At 41.5% G+C, this 17,482-nt stretch overlaps 1 protein-coding gene across 8 annotated transcripts in view; it reads right to left on the bottom strand.

Moving 5' to 3' along the window:
• GHR (growth hormone receptor) overlaps positions 1–17,482 on the bottom strand; it is a 985,620-nt gene that overhangs the window by 64,278 nt on the left and 903,860 nt on the right. For all 8 annotated transcript variants that reach the window (XM_085631192.1, XM_085631197.1, XM_085631195.1 and 5 more), the window contains one exon: positions 4,292–4,470. In XM_085631192.1, coding sequence (XP_085487318.1) covers positions 4,292–4,470 — 179 coding nt within the window. The remainder of the gene's footprint in view (positions 1–4,291; positions 4,471–17,482) is intronic.

Here is a 17,482-nt window from a genome sequence, read left to right as displayed (position 1 = left end):
CTGGTCTACCTGCAGCTGGATTGGCTGTCCGGCACCAATACTATACTGCAAACTTAGAAGGAGTCAGTCTGGGGCCTGCTTGAGAAGTGTGTGGGATTTAAAAAAGTACTTAATGGACTGTGCATAAATATCACTGTGCTGCTGTACAGGTGCATTGTATTCTGTGAGGTGAGAATGGTTGGGGTTGAGAGGAGAGTGGCGGTTTCAAAGTAGTACTTTAGTTGAATGGCGTTTTTCTCAAATATTATAGGCCACTGGTTGAATGGGTGTCAATAGCGAGATTCTGCAGGCAGGCAGGATGAGGCGTAGGTGACGGACTGCTAACCGCGCATGGAACTAAACCGCAATAATCTTGCGGTCCCCTGCCTTAACCTAGGGCACATTATGGCCTATGAGTAGGGGTTGATTTATGGATTCGTACTGGGGTGAGCATGACATAGATACCTAGGATCTATTGTATCACTACCAGGGATTGAGTATATTAAGACTCTAGATACCCACCCTAATTCAGGGGTAGGGAACATATTTTTTAGTTCTGAAGAAACGCTGAGGATCCAGTACTGGACCAACATAGAGTGAAACATGTTGACGTAAATAGTGAAACCACAATAGTTCATTACAACATACTCACTGAGTAGTGGGTTATCATAACCTTACGCACACTACCGCATCTTGGTTTTTAACCTTACTGAAGGGGTCTCTGAATAAAATGTGATCTCCTTTAGGTCATTTTAAGATCACACTCTCCACCTTACACATTATACCCCACACACCCGCATGCACATCACAGCTGACACAATAAAAGATCTCCGACAAAGAGCCCTCTCGTGGGACCCATAGGGCATTGCAGCGCCGGGCCTACAAGTAGCAAAATGCCCAATGATGAAGCATGACACCCACATGGATGTGTGAGGGCAACACTTCCAAATAACGAAGATCCCCCTAGAACCATATATGCCAACCACACCTTTTCTTTAACGTTGTCTACACCCTCTCCACATAGGAACAAGTACCCCCACTGATTAGACGTGTCAAATAGGGAGATTACATCTGGCTAAGAATGTGTAATCCATTTACATCCATTGTGTATCCATGCACATAAAACTAGGCACTGAAAAGTTAGTTAATGTACAGTTGTTATACATGGTAATCAATAGAAATGTAAAACAGTCCTTACATTTGTAAGCTTATAGATTGTTCACCTCAATACCGACTTCTTTTAAATATTATTCTCTAGCTACAAGTACACTGTGTAAATTATTTTATGACAAAAGTAGGCTGGGACACTTTTAAGGGTTGCACATCCACAGAGGAGCTTGAGGGGGTCACTTCCATAGCCACAGTTGACCTATTTTTACTGGAATTTAAAACATTGGAACAGAGAAGTCTGTAACATGGAGCACAACAGCACTGCACCACAGTGATGGGACAGGTATATTTCTGCATGATTGTAATTTATGACACAGAATCCTGCTGATCAGAACACACTCATTCTGCCAGCCATACTATGCATAATTAGCAGCCCCAGAAATTTGGGGGTTGAAGACATCACTTAAGATGGTGTGGACAGACAAGTTCCTCAATAAATAATGCCTATTATTAGTACATTTAATATTTATATGCTAAAAACGTGAATCCTCTCAAGTATTCGTATGTATTAAGAACACCACAAGCTATTTTTAACAATTCTTCAACAACGCAACTGTTTTATAGGGCATCTTTAGTGCAGATTTGAAAGGTTCAATTGTTACATTTAGAAGAAATTGCATAACAACATAGCCATTTCTTCCTAACAGTAGTCCTCAGACCTTCTCCAGTATATACCAGTATTATCATTCGCTGATTGGTCCTCCCGAATCTGATCAGGGGACTATGGTACATATATCATGTTTCAGTACTGAGCTTCGAATCAGTCACACACCCCAACTTATTCTACCATTGTAATTTCGAATGCGTAACCCCTACTATTACCTGGCTGTTAGCAAGTGTGTGAGTATAATGTCAATCAATTCACTTTACTCTAAGAGGGAGAGGGAGCATCACAGCCACATCTGATACCATAGATACTATTGTGTTCCCCTTTTGGCTACATCCATTACTGATATAATTCACTCATTGATTCCCATCCTGTATAAAGTTGCACCAGACTACATCACCTTTTTCTAACTGGTCATTTATTCATAGATCCCCTGCTCATAGGATGCTGTCTTATATATATATCTCTGGAAGCCAGGTCTCTATCTGTGGACAGCAGTCAGTTCCCCATAGCCAGAGAGTGCATAGATAAACTACCGCTAGAGCAGTTGCGAACCATTGAGTTCTCAAGTGGGTTACCTTTGCTTAGTGATCTATGCCATATAGTAGGGCTGTCTGCCTGGTCAGGGGCCCTTAGAACTCTAAAGATTCCCCAATGACCATCCATTCCCCTTTCCAAAAGAGTGCTAGACTCGTGCATTCCTGGAGCAAGTGCACAATGTCTCCAGCATACTACTATCAACACACAAAGGGGTCTAAATGGAACATTAATCCTCCCAACAAGGTACTACTTCTATATCAATACTCACACACAATGTTTATGTCTTGGTGGCCTGACTGTAGAGTCGAGTATGCCAGCGCACTACTCCAAAGAGCATTACTGAACCCTCCGGGTGCTTAGGAGACCAGTGCCACCTATGAAGCACCTTGTAATATCCAGGTTTCAAACGTGCCTCTCGCAGGGGCTGATCGCAGCTTGGCAGAAGGTCGGGCGAGCATTCCTCGGAGTATTCCAGTTGCCCAGCACTGTAAATGCTGAGTTTATGATGATTTTCTATTGCCTCAAGACTACCTCTTTGCATGTTCCCCATTTATGCAAGTATGTAAAGATAGTGGAGCCTTGTGCTGCAGTGGGGTTTGGGACTAGTAGTTTATGCAAACAATGGGAGAGGCATTGGTATTTCCAAAAATGGGTCGACCACCAGCTTTATTACCATAGTGCAGTCAAAGGAGATGTTTATTGGCCTTGGTCATAGGCAACCTCCGAATACTTGGCCTGACATATCCCCACTTGGCAGACATGTTGTATTCACAATGGCTTTGTCCTAGATGAAATGCTTCTGTTAGTTTCCACAATGCCACAAATCTCAGGTTATATGTATAGTATGTGGCGTTTTCCGGGAAACTGCAAACACTACACTCCAATGGAAGAGAGCATTGTAAAGAATTGAAAGCTAGTGTTTATGAATTACAGTTGTGAAACTGTTTTCCTTGCAGCTCTCCTATACCGGCCATAAAGTGGTGTGTTGTACAACCTTCAGTGATATACTGATTTAGATATTTTTGTTCAGCTCCCCTACTCGACTTTTTATGATACTGTGTGTTATATGTCTTTCTCCCATAAACTCATGAATGTTGCTCTATCCTGTGTACTGCAGCTCTAATATATTTTACTTTTTGCAGCCTGAAGGCATCCAGTGCTTAATTTGTATAAGAATGAGTGCCGGAGGCAAACACACCGCACAGAAACCCGCGGCCGGTGCAATGAAATGTCAGGCTGCGAAGTCTTGAACCCACATCAGGCCGCTTTAAACCACTGCCAGACACCGCTGCCCCTTTACCCTTGCTGGCTCCTGCTTTCCCTCTTTGTGATGGTTTTCCGTCTATCTCTTCCCCTGTCTTTCCGTTTTGTTTGTCTCTTCTTCTCTAAATGTCTAAGATAGAGAAATAAGTACAGGCCCACAAAAATGAGTGCTTGCGGCCCTGACTTGCTCAAATGATTCTCTAAGCTCACCTTACTCTTGGAATCTTAAAATAAGATTTGATCCTACCTTGTTCTTCTCTCTTTCGAGTTTCATGGGTCTCAACTATGCAAATAGGAAAATCAGAGCATGTACTACATTTTACATCCTTAGTCTTAAAATTATGTTCTCCTGATGGGACCTTTACTCTCCCTTTGGAAAACGAACTCACAGCTTAGTTACTTGCTTAGATTTTTTCTTCCTCTGCCTATCACACTGCCCACCTCCTACCCCCCCAATACCCATATTCTCTCTAACCATTGAAATTTCCCCAAGTGTGAATTGGTTGTATTGTCACCTTTAAATTTAATGTATACTTGTAATTTTTTGCAAATCGTTTTGAACAATGTATTTTGATCCATGATGTGCATTTAGTGACAGCACCCCACAAACAAATAAGGTATACATATAATAAATAAAGTGTAATAATCGGTAAGACATCATGGCTAGTTTTACACAGAGTTGGAAAAAGGATGTTTTAAAAAAATTACATTTCTTTCTATCTTCAGTCTTACCTGCATCCACGTTGTTTCATTCACTTCTTTGTATTGGAGCTCATAAAGCAACGTGAGCCATCCCCCTCTGACATCGGCATTAAGCGGCGGCTTCCATCTTACTTGAATATCCGCATTGATTCCTGTCTGACTGACGTTCAGCAAGGTCCAGTTAAGACTGGTGGGTGCATCCGGTTGAACTGTTTGCATGAAAGTAAATCAAATAAATAGATTTAGCTAAAAGAATCCCCATTTTTATCACCATTTGCGAGTTTAATAAATACTGCAGTATGGCCCGACGGCGAGGCCACAAGAAGCCGACAATTATCAAAATGGCCATACATTCGGTGGATTGCTTTAGAATTGGCGTGGGTGGGTTTTCTTTTTTACTCGTATTCAAACTATTGTGTTCCAGAAGCTCCTACGTTAGATTATATGTTAATCTTGTGTCAGATCATGGGACAGTCGTGGAATTCACGGCACTACACCAATATAATTAAGGTGCCATATTTTCCAAATGAGAAGTCCCCTTGTACGATATAGGACGCGATAACTGAGAAATTTAAGCACTATTGTACAGGACTGGTACTTAGCCAGAGGACTCAAAGAGAAGCGTGTGCACTGGCCAAGCCAGGGTTGATCCATGTGGAATGTGCACAAAGTTTGCTCCTGACAGAACCTCAGCAGAGCAGAGAGAGTGTCCTGCATACTGTGCACACGCAGACCCTCAATACTGTTTCGAGTTCAAGAAGACACGCAATAATATCCAATTTATGGTAGGATCAACTTATGAAGTTAGCTAAATTGAAACAGTGTCTACGCTCGCTTCATCCTTTGCGAATTGAATTTAAAAAATCTTTTCTTTAAAGGTGGTAATCATAAGTACTCTAGGCAGTTAGTCCCAAATTCAGGCAGGAATGTTTATAATCAGTGTGGCGGAATGATAATCGGCAGCAACAGTATTAGAAAGTGCAGTTACAGATTTGGCATAAACTGAGCCTACTTTAAATTGAATGTTATTGCTAATCAACTGGAGTAGAGGCCTGATGAAGCAACAATGTACTGTTAGTTAGCGTTGCGAAACATGTTGGCTTGGGCAGAAATCTGAAATTGAAAAATATTTAAATATTAAACAAATATTACAAAAGAGCCTTTGACACCAGTTTTACTTTCAGACTTTAAAACTTGTCTTCTTAGTTAATTTTGATAGCACTAGGAGGGAGCTCTATAAACTTTAAAGTCTTGCAGTTGGTCTTGTATAAGTTCTCCTTCCAGTTATGATACTGTCTCGATTTCATTAAGAAATGACTGGGAAGCTATGACCTCACTATCTATGCTCCCCAAATCTGCTTCTCTCTTGTCCTGTCTATTAAGAGAATTCACATGGTAGGCTGAGGGGTTCTCCTTGCCACTCTACAATTATGCAACTGTAAGAAGCAAAGTCCAGATTAAGACAGCTGCTTGTGACCTATGCTCCAGAGGTATTTTTTAGGGAAGATGCTCACTTCCAACTTTCTAAAGTTTAGAGGGGGTATTTTGGTTAACCAATTGTATTGGGAATGGTGAATGTCTAAGGATGGGGCAAAGGTGAAAAAATTTCACAAGGGCAGCTTCAGGCACAAGGCATGGGACTAGTCTATTGCTGCTCAAAGAGGACTGGTATGGGTGCTCTGAGTGACATACAGACAGTGTCCATCAGTTTATTGTGTTTTTTTCTTCTCTCCGTTTTCCGTTTGAGTTGAAAGCTACCCATTCACCTGTCAATGAACACCTGTGCGTCAAAAGGAATCCCGGCATATTTTGAATTTTAGAACCATGACCCCATTCGGTTTGAATCAATCAGAGGATTGTATATACATTTGTAAAGATAACAAAGAAACTTTATTGCCCAAAAATACAATACCCGAACCGTGGCTTAAATCATGATACGCTATAAAATGAATGTCTCAGAAAGCCCACCAGAGGGCTAGAAACAAATGTTGTATTACTTGAAAAAATACCCACCGAGGGTTGTAAGTGTCAAGTGGAGAATAAATAAATGAAAATAAAAGCGGAGACTCATATATTCTATATGAAAAATAAATCTTCATAGAATGGACACGTAAACACATATTAGTGAGACAATACAGGTGAAAAGCAGGCCAACAGAGACAATTCAATGGAGAGAATGTATCAGGAAAAACTCTCTGATCTGGGAAGGACTTCATCACCTATAATTCAAGGAGAGGTCCAAAGGTGTGACAGGAAATGATGTCACGGAGCTTCCTTCAAATTGGCTTTATTTAAAAATTTTAAATGTAATACAAGCATTGTAACTAACAACCGTGAACAAGGTATATGTAGATACCGAAACGCGTTGGTGGATTTTTGGATTTGCTGTTTAATGGATGAATAAAAATTGGAACAAGCTGTTGGAGTGCGACCTTTCTTCCATTTGGGAGTCCTGTGGTTAATATATATATATTACCTACTGGCGGTCGCCAGTAGGTAGTTATAGTTAGGACCCCTTTTCCATAGGAAATCTGCAACATTCTATTTTGAATAACTTTGGCGCCGGTCGATGAATCCTCGCGAATTTCTCAAAATAGGTGGGGCGCTACGCTCCGCTCCTACCCTGAAAGTCTCGGGGGGATTCGTCAAGCAGGGGCTGAGATAAAAGGGGGTCCCAAAACGCGTTTTTCCCATGCATTTTTCCATAGGACCTTTAGAACGAGCTACAGCCCGAACGGCTGAACAGAATTACTAGAAATTTGGCAGAGAGGTAGTCCCTATGTCAAGGAAGTGCCTTTTGTAGGTTTGGTGTAAATCTGTTCAGTAGATTCTGAGAAAATAGCCTTTAAATCAATATATATATATCTGAGCCCGCTTACGGTACGCTTACCGTACGCTTACCATACGCGTACGGTGGCGTGCGCGAGCGCGATTCTGATTGGCTCTTAGATCTTAGTAAACATTCGAATCGGCCGAAACCAGGAAGCGGCGTCCGCCATTTTGTCTCTCGCACTGAGTGTTATTTAGCAAACATGATGCCGAAAAACATGTTACGGGGCTGTTTTGACAACTCCCTCCCACATAGTCATGTTGAGGGAGTCCCCAAACATCCCCAAAGAGCAAAAACGGTTTTATTTTTTTTTCGGCAATTTCGCCGAGTACGCTTACCGTACGCTTACCGTAAGCGTACGGTAAAAAATAGAAATAAAAAAAACACTATCCACACTTACCCCACCCCCTGTGCTTTTGGTGGCCGTAGCCCACCAAATGTACAGGGCTTATGACATCAGTAAAAAAACTATATTTTGGCAACATGAAATTATAAAATCGAAATAAAAAAAACACTATCCACATTGACCCCACCCCCTGTGCTTTTGGTGGCCGAAGGCCACCAAATGTACAGGGCTTATTAAAGTTGATAAAAACCGTGCACGGAACGCACTGCGTTAAGTGGGCGCGCACGCCTCGAATGGCGTAAAGTAACTTAGCATTTAAAAAACCGTACAAATTCACTGAAAAAACCATAGGTTTCACACACGTTATAGTTAGGAATTAGCATTTAAAAAACCTTGCAAATTCACTGAAAAAACCATAGGTTTCACACATGTTATAGTTAGCGGAAATTTTACTGATAAAAAACCAATGAAATTGCCCCGTTATAGTTAGTGCTGGCAACTATAACTCACGCGACCGCAATCTTCTGCTGATGACATATGTGTCTTTATAAAAAAAAAAATTTGTAATATATGTATAGCTAAAAATGTATGGAAGAAGACATGGGCAAATAAGTGTCTAAATACAGTATTAGCATCAGCAGAGGATTGCGGTCGCGTGAGTTATAGTTGCCAGCACTAACTATAACGGGGCAATTTCATTGGTTTTTTATCAGTAAAATTTCCGCTAACTATAACATGTGAAACCTATGGTTTTTTCAGTGAATATATATATATATATAACTTAGGACATCTTGAGCACAACAGCTTTGATCAGCATGGTTCTCACACTTCGTTAATGGAATACATTCTGCTAACATTCACCTGTTCTGAGAATTGGTTTTGCAGTGCCAAACAACTACATAAGCCAACCAGATTTGTAGACATTCCTATGATACTATGTTTAGTTACACACCCTATCTCTCTTTGCTGCTTTTACACATCTGAAGGTGCTTCTTAAAATGTGGCCTTTTCAAGTAGAATAAAAGGATTGCATCTTTTATTCTAGACCCAATTTTCCAAATTTAAACCCCATGTGATTGGCACAGGTCTGTAAGCGACCATGATAAAGGTGATACTTTGGATGTATCAGTTATACTGGAAGCGTCCCTTAGCTCTGTGCAGTACAAGTGTTATGTCTGCAATAGAGTGGAGGGTTACACTTCGAGTCACTCTCCTAAAGTAAGACCTATATTTCTATGCTACCGTGCATTAGGCTTTCAGGAAAAAATGAAAGCTCTGTACTAAAGTTTAGGACAACCCTCAGTGATGGGGATGGTGTTCAGGAAAATGTGTTTGTAGTATTGATAAGAGTGTAAAGCAGGTGTCTCCAACCGACCTTGAGTTCCTTTTTAGATAAGAAGTGAAATGATTAAGTGTTGCTTTTTCCTTTAAAAGTTGAGGAAAGGCTATGTTTAATTTTAAATTAGTTTCATGCGGAAGATAGAAGAGCCAGATAATGATCTGCTCCACTCAGATTTATGACCCATGTGGCTCACAGAGGTTAGAAACTAAAGCACTGAGGTATTTAACTATTAAATACAAAACATTCTTAATTCAATAGTGGACCATGAGAACAAAATGATATTTCTGAATGCTTTTAAATGAGACCACATTTAACTGAAGAGTTAACTTAATGATGAAGTTAAGTCTTAATTTAATTTTTTTCCCTTTTCAAAGTGTAACATTTACAAACAGCAGGCATCTTGCTCCCAGTGGCTGGTAGACACAGTGCCATATTTGTAACAGAACATTACAGGCATTTTCTTTTTTAAATGGGAGAAATTCAAAGGGGAGAAAAATGTTTCTAATTATTAAAATTTGGGCAGAACATTTCTGTGCACTTAGTAAATCTCTCCCATTTAAAATATGTATGTTTGTATAGCACATCTAATAGTACCACATATGTCGAAAGGTATGTACATATGGCACAGGCTCTCAGTCACCCATACACATGTATCCCATTCATTCACACACCTGTTCATACATCCCCACAGACCATGCACTCACTAACGCACATGGGGGCCTTATCATAGTACCCCCGTCACAGTATTTTGTTCAACCCAAAGTATCAGGCTCCAAAGACATTAGGTTTAAAGTCAATGAAGCTGGGAAAGGAGGTGTCTGGTAACAATGCGCAAGGTACTTGGCCTTCAGAAGCTCACGACGATTCACTGATCAGAAGTAGCTTTCATAACAGAAAAGGTTAGAGACACCTAGTGTAAAGTATAACTAAGAACAGTGTAATTATGCAGCAGAGAGGACTAAATTGTGCAGCACAATACAGCACGTTCTGTAGCAGTGTTATTTAATAATGTTGTCACTTTAGCGTGCGTTAGTGTTGTCTGGGTAAAAAGCTTTTCCTCATCAGTACCACTTTAAAACATGAGTAACATGAGCAGAGCAATTGGAAACTGAAGATGACCGGGTATCTGCGCTTTAAAAGGTTCTACCTCGGCGCAGCAACTCGGGCGGGACTTTTTAAATTAGCTTTTGACCAGTTTGCACTAGAAACCTTTTTTGTTAACAGCTTATGTAGAAGAAAGTGGATTATGTGGCAAGTGTGGTTAGTGTATACTTATACAGAAAAAGCCACTGCCGCAGAACCGTATAATTCCAATGGCCCTGATTACAAAAATAGAAGTCAGAACCCCAAACATATCACAAATCAACGGATTTCGTAGAAAGTGAAACCACTTATAAAATGGCTTAAGGTTCAACTGCTGTCATTGTCTAAACTCCTTTAAGTGAGATTTAAGTCTAGTTACATACAGGTTACTCACACATCTTTGCTGAATGTGAATTAACCCACTGAGCAATCCTACCGATCCAAGACCCTGAATGGACATAGGATACAATCCTGTAGTATTTCCAAGCTGGAAATAGGGATATATATACCTGGGACTCTTAGTTCTCCCTATCCTCTTTCCCCGTCCCTTAGGTGTACTTCCATCTAATGGATATTGTGGAAGTTGGTGCTTCTTCTAGACGTGTGTTTTTGGAATTGAAGAGTGTATATGAGAGAGCGAGAGAGAGAGACACAGAGAAAGAGAGAGAGGGGGTGAAGGAGAGGGAGAAAGAGAGAGAGAGAGAGAGAGAGAGAGAGAGAGAGAGAGAGAGAGAGAGAGAAGCACTGTGTGTGTAGGATAGCTCACTGTTTGCTTATAGTCTGGGTTTGTACAGAGGGGACAGGCGTAACTCTTGTTTCTAGCATCGGTCTGGGGGTGCGCAGGGGGGCTTAGTCTTCCTTCACAAAGGGGTATTAGGAAAGCATGTGTGATCACCAGGTGTTCAAGTCTGTTAAAGGCGCCGTGGCTACTCCTGGGGACATGTCAGCTTTGTTCGAAATCCTGACCCACACATGATGAGGTAGTGCTTAGGAATTTACTCTGAGAAAGACCGCATTCCGTGCATCTTCCTTGAAGTTCTGAGCATGGTATAAGCTGCATCATAACAGAGAAGGCTTTGCCTCTCAGTGTGCTTCGCTTGTTTTAAAAAAGATTAAAGTAAGCGCTGTCAGTACCTCCCAAAGTTATAAGGCTGTGCTGAAACTACACCCTTCCACTCCATACTCTACCCCAGTGCCGCCTCTGGTGCCACAAGAATTCAAGAACGCCTTGAATGGCTTTGTTATTTATATCATTACAATACATAGTGATATGCAGGACAACAAAAGCTAAATAGAACTAATTAATTTCACTTTTACTGTGCAATTAGATGTATTTTTAGGTAGAGCTACAGCATGCATGTGCGGTCTGCAAGACCTGCTGTAATCAATAATCCGACTTTTTTCCTGCCTCCTACTTATCATTTGTTCATTCCACTGTCCTTCTTTGCTGCCTCCTAATTTGTTGGCCTTGCTGATACGTCACTTTCTTTCAGGCTGAGGCGCACCGGTAAAGTACAGTTCCCTTAGACTTTGGATCTTAATCTGTTGTGTGTGAGAACTATTTCTTTTTTAAATTTTGACTTTCCGCCATCGCTTGTCATTGCTTGCTGTTTTCAGCGCCGTGCACACTTTCAATTTCATTTTTGAGTGTTCATAATGGCGTTGGCCACCGCCGCACACACCACTCGTGTGGCGCTGCCCTTGAGCAATGGTGGTGGCTTGTCGTTTTCATTTTCTGAGCGCCGTACACACAGTACGAGGCTGCCTTTCCCACCCCATCATACTCTCTGAACCTCTAATTGACGGGCCTATATCAGCCTGTGCGGTGCAATGATTAGTCACCACAATATGTCGCGTGAGAGGCTTCTGTCCAAGATCGCCAATTTTTTCATTTCATTAGGCCACTGTGCGCCATGTCATTTGTATCTGAATGTCATAAAGCAGCAGCAAAGCATCTCCTGAGGGCATGAGGATATTGTGCCAGTCACAATGAATTCCAAGGGGCGGTGAGGGGAGCCATTTGTCTTGTCTCGTTAACGCCTGAAGTCCAACAGCTGTGGGGATTTATGCTGGCGGTGGGGGATGAGCTCTAACCACCCCGGAGACCAGACGAGAATAGTATGTTTCTGTGTGTCTATATGTACTACTCACAGTAGCACATGGCAAAACGTCAATTTGTGTGTAATCTGTTCTAGGCATGCATCTGTTTTGTATTCATAGGTGAGCTGCCAGTTTCATTCACATTTTGCAGAGTTGCGATTGCAGTGCTGTATGTCAGCACACTTTCACAGCTGCGCCTTTAGTGCACAGTTTGTGTGCGTGCGCGCTGTACTCGTTTTGTGGATGAGGGTCTCTGTCTTTTTGTTATTATAAGTGTGTATGTTCTGTTTATATGAGGGATTGTTGTTCGGCATGCCTAAGTGAAGCTATTGTGCCTTATTTGGTTGTGAGAGTGTGTGGTGATGCCTAGGCCGCTGCACCTGTTCAGTGCTTAAGGAGCTGTTGCACTACTTGCTGCCTGTGCGGTGACCTTTCTCTGGGAGGGAACACTTCCGCTTGCCTCCTCTGCTGTACCTATGAGGGTGCGAGGGGAGCTTGCAGGGATGTTCTACACTTCTCTCAACCTACTCTGAGAGCGCAATGTAGTGTATCCTGGCCGTATGAACGTGTTATTAAAAAAAATCTGTAATCGTATTTTGCCTCATTTTGGGGTAGGAAACTCACACTGCTGCTGCCTGAGCACCTCTATTTAATCTAGATGCTCACAGTAAACCATTTAGTTAACAAAAAAAACCTTCCCCATTTGACCATTACATCCCAAGCCACTCAACAAGTCTAAACTTGGGTTTCCATAACTGGTACTATGTAATTTTAGGGACATTCTTCATGTTAGTTCAATTTTCGAAAGCAGGTCTGCACGAGTTTATACATTTTTCAGCCCAGTGGTGTCATTTGAGAACCTGGTGCATTTTGGGAGTTGAAATAAAAAATTCAAAAAAGAGAGAGACAAAATGGTAAAGAGAATTGGGACCTGCGGGGGAAGGCTCTGCAGTCCAAAAAATGAAGATGAAGAAAACTGGGTGGACTGAGACTTCATGGTGATCTCCAGAAGCCTTCATCTGCCCCTTACTTGTTGCGGACTGTCCATGCTCAAGGATGGGCGCATTTCAAGAGCAAATACTCAGATCTCTGATGTGCCTCCCAGAGCATTGAGCAACTATTCATATCTGTGAAGCACTGTCCCCGCCCCAGCCCATCCGACCACTCATCGTTTGTCAGTTTTTTCTCTTTTTTCCCCCCTGTGGACTGCTGTCTCTTGCGGTCCTTGATTTTACAGCTTTTGGTCTTTGCTTAAGAATTGTGTCCGGTTTGTTACCTTCGTTCGTCAAACTTCCCTTTTTTGTAAAATCTTCTGCTTCCTTTAGCTCCAGCGGTCATAGAAGCACAAGTCTCCTGGCCCAAGAGCCGAGTTCACCTCATATGCTACTTGCCTATACAAGATTTCCCAATATATAGGTCTCCCATTTGCGAGAGCTCAAGCTATTGGCATTGTAAATTACAGTGACTTTTATTTATCTATTTTCAAAACCATCACATAAATTGAGCTATTGGCGTAGTAAATGACAATGCATTTTATGTTTTGGCTTTGAAAACAGATAAATAAAAGGCATTAATAATTTATAATGCCAATAGCTCAAACTCTTGCAAATGCAAGACCTATTGCATTGCAAATGCTTGTTTATTTTGTTAAGCACACATTGATGAAAGGTGCTTCTCTTTTAAGTATTTTTCTCAGGTTGCCATGGAGACACAGCCTTTGTGTAAAGTGATGCTTCACACAGTAGTACGGTACCCGTGGGGCTGACTCCATAGCGGAAGCACCCACAGCAGTGGCACAATGAAGTGTGAGAGCCCCCTGAAGCAGCAGTCAGGGGCAGACAAAGGACAGATCTGGCCTGGAAACCTCCTCTGCTTGAAAAACAGAATCAGCAGTCCCACTCCTCACCCCTGTCATCACTAAATACTAATGCTCAGGAAGATTAAACTGAATCTGCTTGGAATTTAGTAGCCCGGTTTCTTCCTTCTCAGGTCAATGTCTGGGTTTCCTCCCTTCAGTTACAATAATGCAGGCAATGCACTTTAACTGTCGGGGAAACTATCCTCACCACATCTAATGCCACGCTAATGGACACAACTTTGCTTTGGTAATGAATGCTGTGAGGCAAACTTCAAGGGTAAATATAAGACGACATCGGCCCCAGCATTTGCAGAATTATAATTTTTTTTAGGTTTGCATTACTTACCTTATATATATTCGCACACTGATTTATCACGAGGTTACAGATTCATTCAAGAGCAGCCTGAAGCTCTCCAAATGTACCTCTTTATGCAAACAGCCATTACTTTGCATTTCCAACCCCTGAAATTATCAGCTGTCCTTGCTTTAGCAGTGGTCTAGCAGTAGCCTAGCAGTAGACAGATTGTTCACCTCTTTCTAGGGCCTATTTAAAATTATCTGATTTTTTAACTATCTCACATGCAAATAATTATGTTTCTCTCAACAATTTTATTTCCCCAGGTTCCATGCTGTCTCAAAAGTCTACTATGTGTTCCTAAAACCTAGCACTAAACTTTTGCCATTGACTTATATCTTCCGACAATAGCCTCTCCTTTTTCTTTAAATGATGCGCTCTTATCTTTCCATCCTTTGCATGCCTCCTCTCTCTGAGTGCAGCTTACTCTAAGTCACTTGCACATTTGCCTTAATTTGTATTCTTGTATTTCTGGAAACTGCCCACACCTCATCTCAAAGATCACAACCTCTCTTTCTTTGAAAGTCCTGCTACCTAATGTCCATAACCTGATGATATTGCCACTTTACTCCGGATTCACAACATGCTCTTTCTTGCATTTGGCTCGCGAAGGAAAATACATAACCACAATAACCCTTACAAATTTAGGGACTGCTGTCCAAGCACTAGCACTTTCAATTCTGTTTGGCAATATCAGAAATGTTCTAGACCTACGAAAGTCAATACTAACGAAGCTAAAATCTGTCTAGGGCACATAAGCTCGCCTAGTGAAAGAAGTTGTATGTTATTTCATTGAACAATGATTTAATGGAATACCATTACTGAGAAACTATTTCATATAAACTGTTTATTGGAAATTTTCTGAAAGAATGGCAATTACCTTTTTGTAGAAACCAACTTAAAAATGTATTCTTTTTTTTTTAATTGTCTTCTGAATGCTTACTTATTAAGTTTAAATGCAATTGCTACAGGTCTTACTTTCAGAAACAGTTTTGTCAGAGATATTTATTTCAGTGTTTTACTTCAGGGGACATTCTATCATATTTATATCTTTTATATTGTCAAACTATTATTTGGATGCTTTTAATTCACTGACCCACCACCACCCATACACACATTGTCTATCGTTGACCCCTCACACCCCCTAAACACTATCAATCCCTGCCCCCTAAAACTACACACCACACCTAAACTACACTCATCCGTTAAGCCTAAAAGCCCTTTCTATCCAAAGAATGCACTATCCCTAAACAATAAAATCTCTCACTACTCCTAACTCATCCCATTCCAGAACCCTAAAACCCCTGTCTACGCTTAAACCCCAACCATCCCATACCCCTTAAAACATCTCAGCACACCCAAACTCCACTCATCCCTGAGCCCTAAGAAACCCTCACTGCCCTTAAACACCAGCCTTTTGTGACCCATAAGAACTGCTAATCACTCTAAACTACTCATCCCTGAACCCTAAAACCTCCTTTCTACATCTTAACTCCAACCATCCCTGAATCATTAAAACCCTTCACCACCCTACACTCCACCCTATCCTTATTTTTCTTTTTAAACCACCCCATCAGCTACCCATAATTGAACCTACACACCCATTTCAGACCTAAATTCCGCCCATTCATGAACTCTAAAACCTCTCAACACCCTTACACTCCACCTATACATGAAATCTAAAAACACCTCAGACACCTAAACACCACACATCTGTGAATCCTAAAAAACCCTCACCACCCCTACATTTCTTCCATCTCTGAACCCTAACAACCCCTTTCTATGCCCAGAATCCAATTATTCCTGACCTGTAAAAAACCCTCATCATCCTAAATATTACCCATCCCCGATCCCAAAAAGCCCACAGTAGTCCAAAACTCCACTAAAGTTTAATGTAATTTGGGATTTTTCCTTAAAAGTACCTTTCTTTTCTCATACATTATAAATATTTGCACAGACTTTACCGCTCTCCTGCGTCATTACACAAGATGGGACTACTCGAAAGTGATAGGTGTGCACGCTGCTCGGCTCCAGATGCAGACTTTGCCCACCTTGTCTGGTTGTGTCCCAGGGTCTCCACCTTCTGGCGGGACGTATGCGTAGCCATAAGCGACATCACACTTGAGCACATCACCCTGGTATGCCTCTTAGGATACGCTAGCCGTAAACTCACTGCCATGCTTCTGGTACTTGCTTAACGAAGGGTGTCAATCCACTGGGGGTCTAAACCAGCGCCCACGGTTAAAAACTGGCTGGATGACTCACCTCACTGTCAGACATTTCTGGTTGAATTCTGGGATTTGATGCCGGCGGCCCGTAGAACCCCTGACATATGGGCGCCTCTCATCTCTTACCCGCAGCGCCTTGCCGCCCCAGACGTTCTATTTTTTTCTATGTTCTATTTTTTTGTATTGCCTTAAAACTGTCCTTCCTTAGAGTTGGTTTTCCATGATTTGGTATCCTCCAATGTCGTTTCTGAGTTTTCGTTTTCCATTAATTCACACACACCAAAAGATGGATTGATTATAGGAGACCTTCAATGGCATGTTCGACCAGCCATATTTAACTTCAAAACCTCATGCACAACGTAATAAGCCATACACCTTTGTCTACCCAGCTGCTCCAAAAACTTATCACACAACAGGAGTATCAGGTGACACCAGAAACAAGTCCTTCCTTCTCCTCAAATACCAAAACCAGCACCAAAAAAAGGCTGAGTCAGACCTTCTACTGCCAACCGTCAAAGACGGTTTCTGAAAGACTATCAAGACTTACTTACCAAGATCTACCTAAATATCCCATAACTCTGTTGTGTGTTTAAGAAATTGGGTTACTGGTTGAGGAGGGGCGAACCCTATTCAAGCAACAACTACAATCCTTGTCATGGTGAACCACAAGCAAAACCCACATTAATCTGTGCTCCTCTGGGAGCTTGTCACAAAAGTAGTCAGGATTAACTGAGGCAATGTGTAAAATATTTATGCAACACTCAATTAGTAATAAAGTGGAAACACAAAACAGGAATCCCACACCAATGAAGAAAATTAAAGAGTTTTTCAGTAAATTATTGACATCAAAACAACAAAAATCCAATTAGTAGAACCGGAGATTAGCTCCTCGGCTAAGGTGGGGGAGCGTCGCCCCACTGCTATTTGAACAGTGCAAAAAGTACAAATAAAATGATAATAACAAGACGTTATTATCATTTTATTTTTCTGTGCGGGACTGGAGCTGGGGCTGGGCTCGCCAGAGCAGAGTGAGATGTGGTTTGCACTCCCTACGTGCACATGCCTGTTTGTCTGGCCCT

Source organism: Triturus cristatus, chromosome 2_1 (assembly GCF_964204655.1).
Source record: "Triturus cristatus chromosome 2_1, aTriCri1.1, whole genome shotgun sequence".
NCBI lineage: Eukaryota > Metazoa > Chordata > Amphibia > Caudata > Salamandridae > Triturus > Triturus cristatus.
Note: the sequence above shows the minus strand (reverse complement) of the source record. Positions and strands in the feature narration are given on the sequence as shown.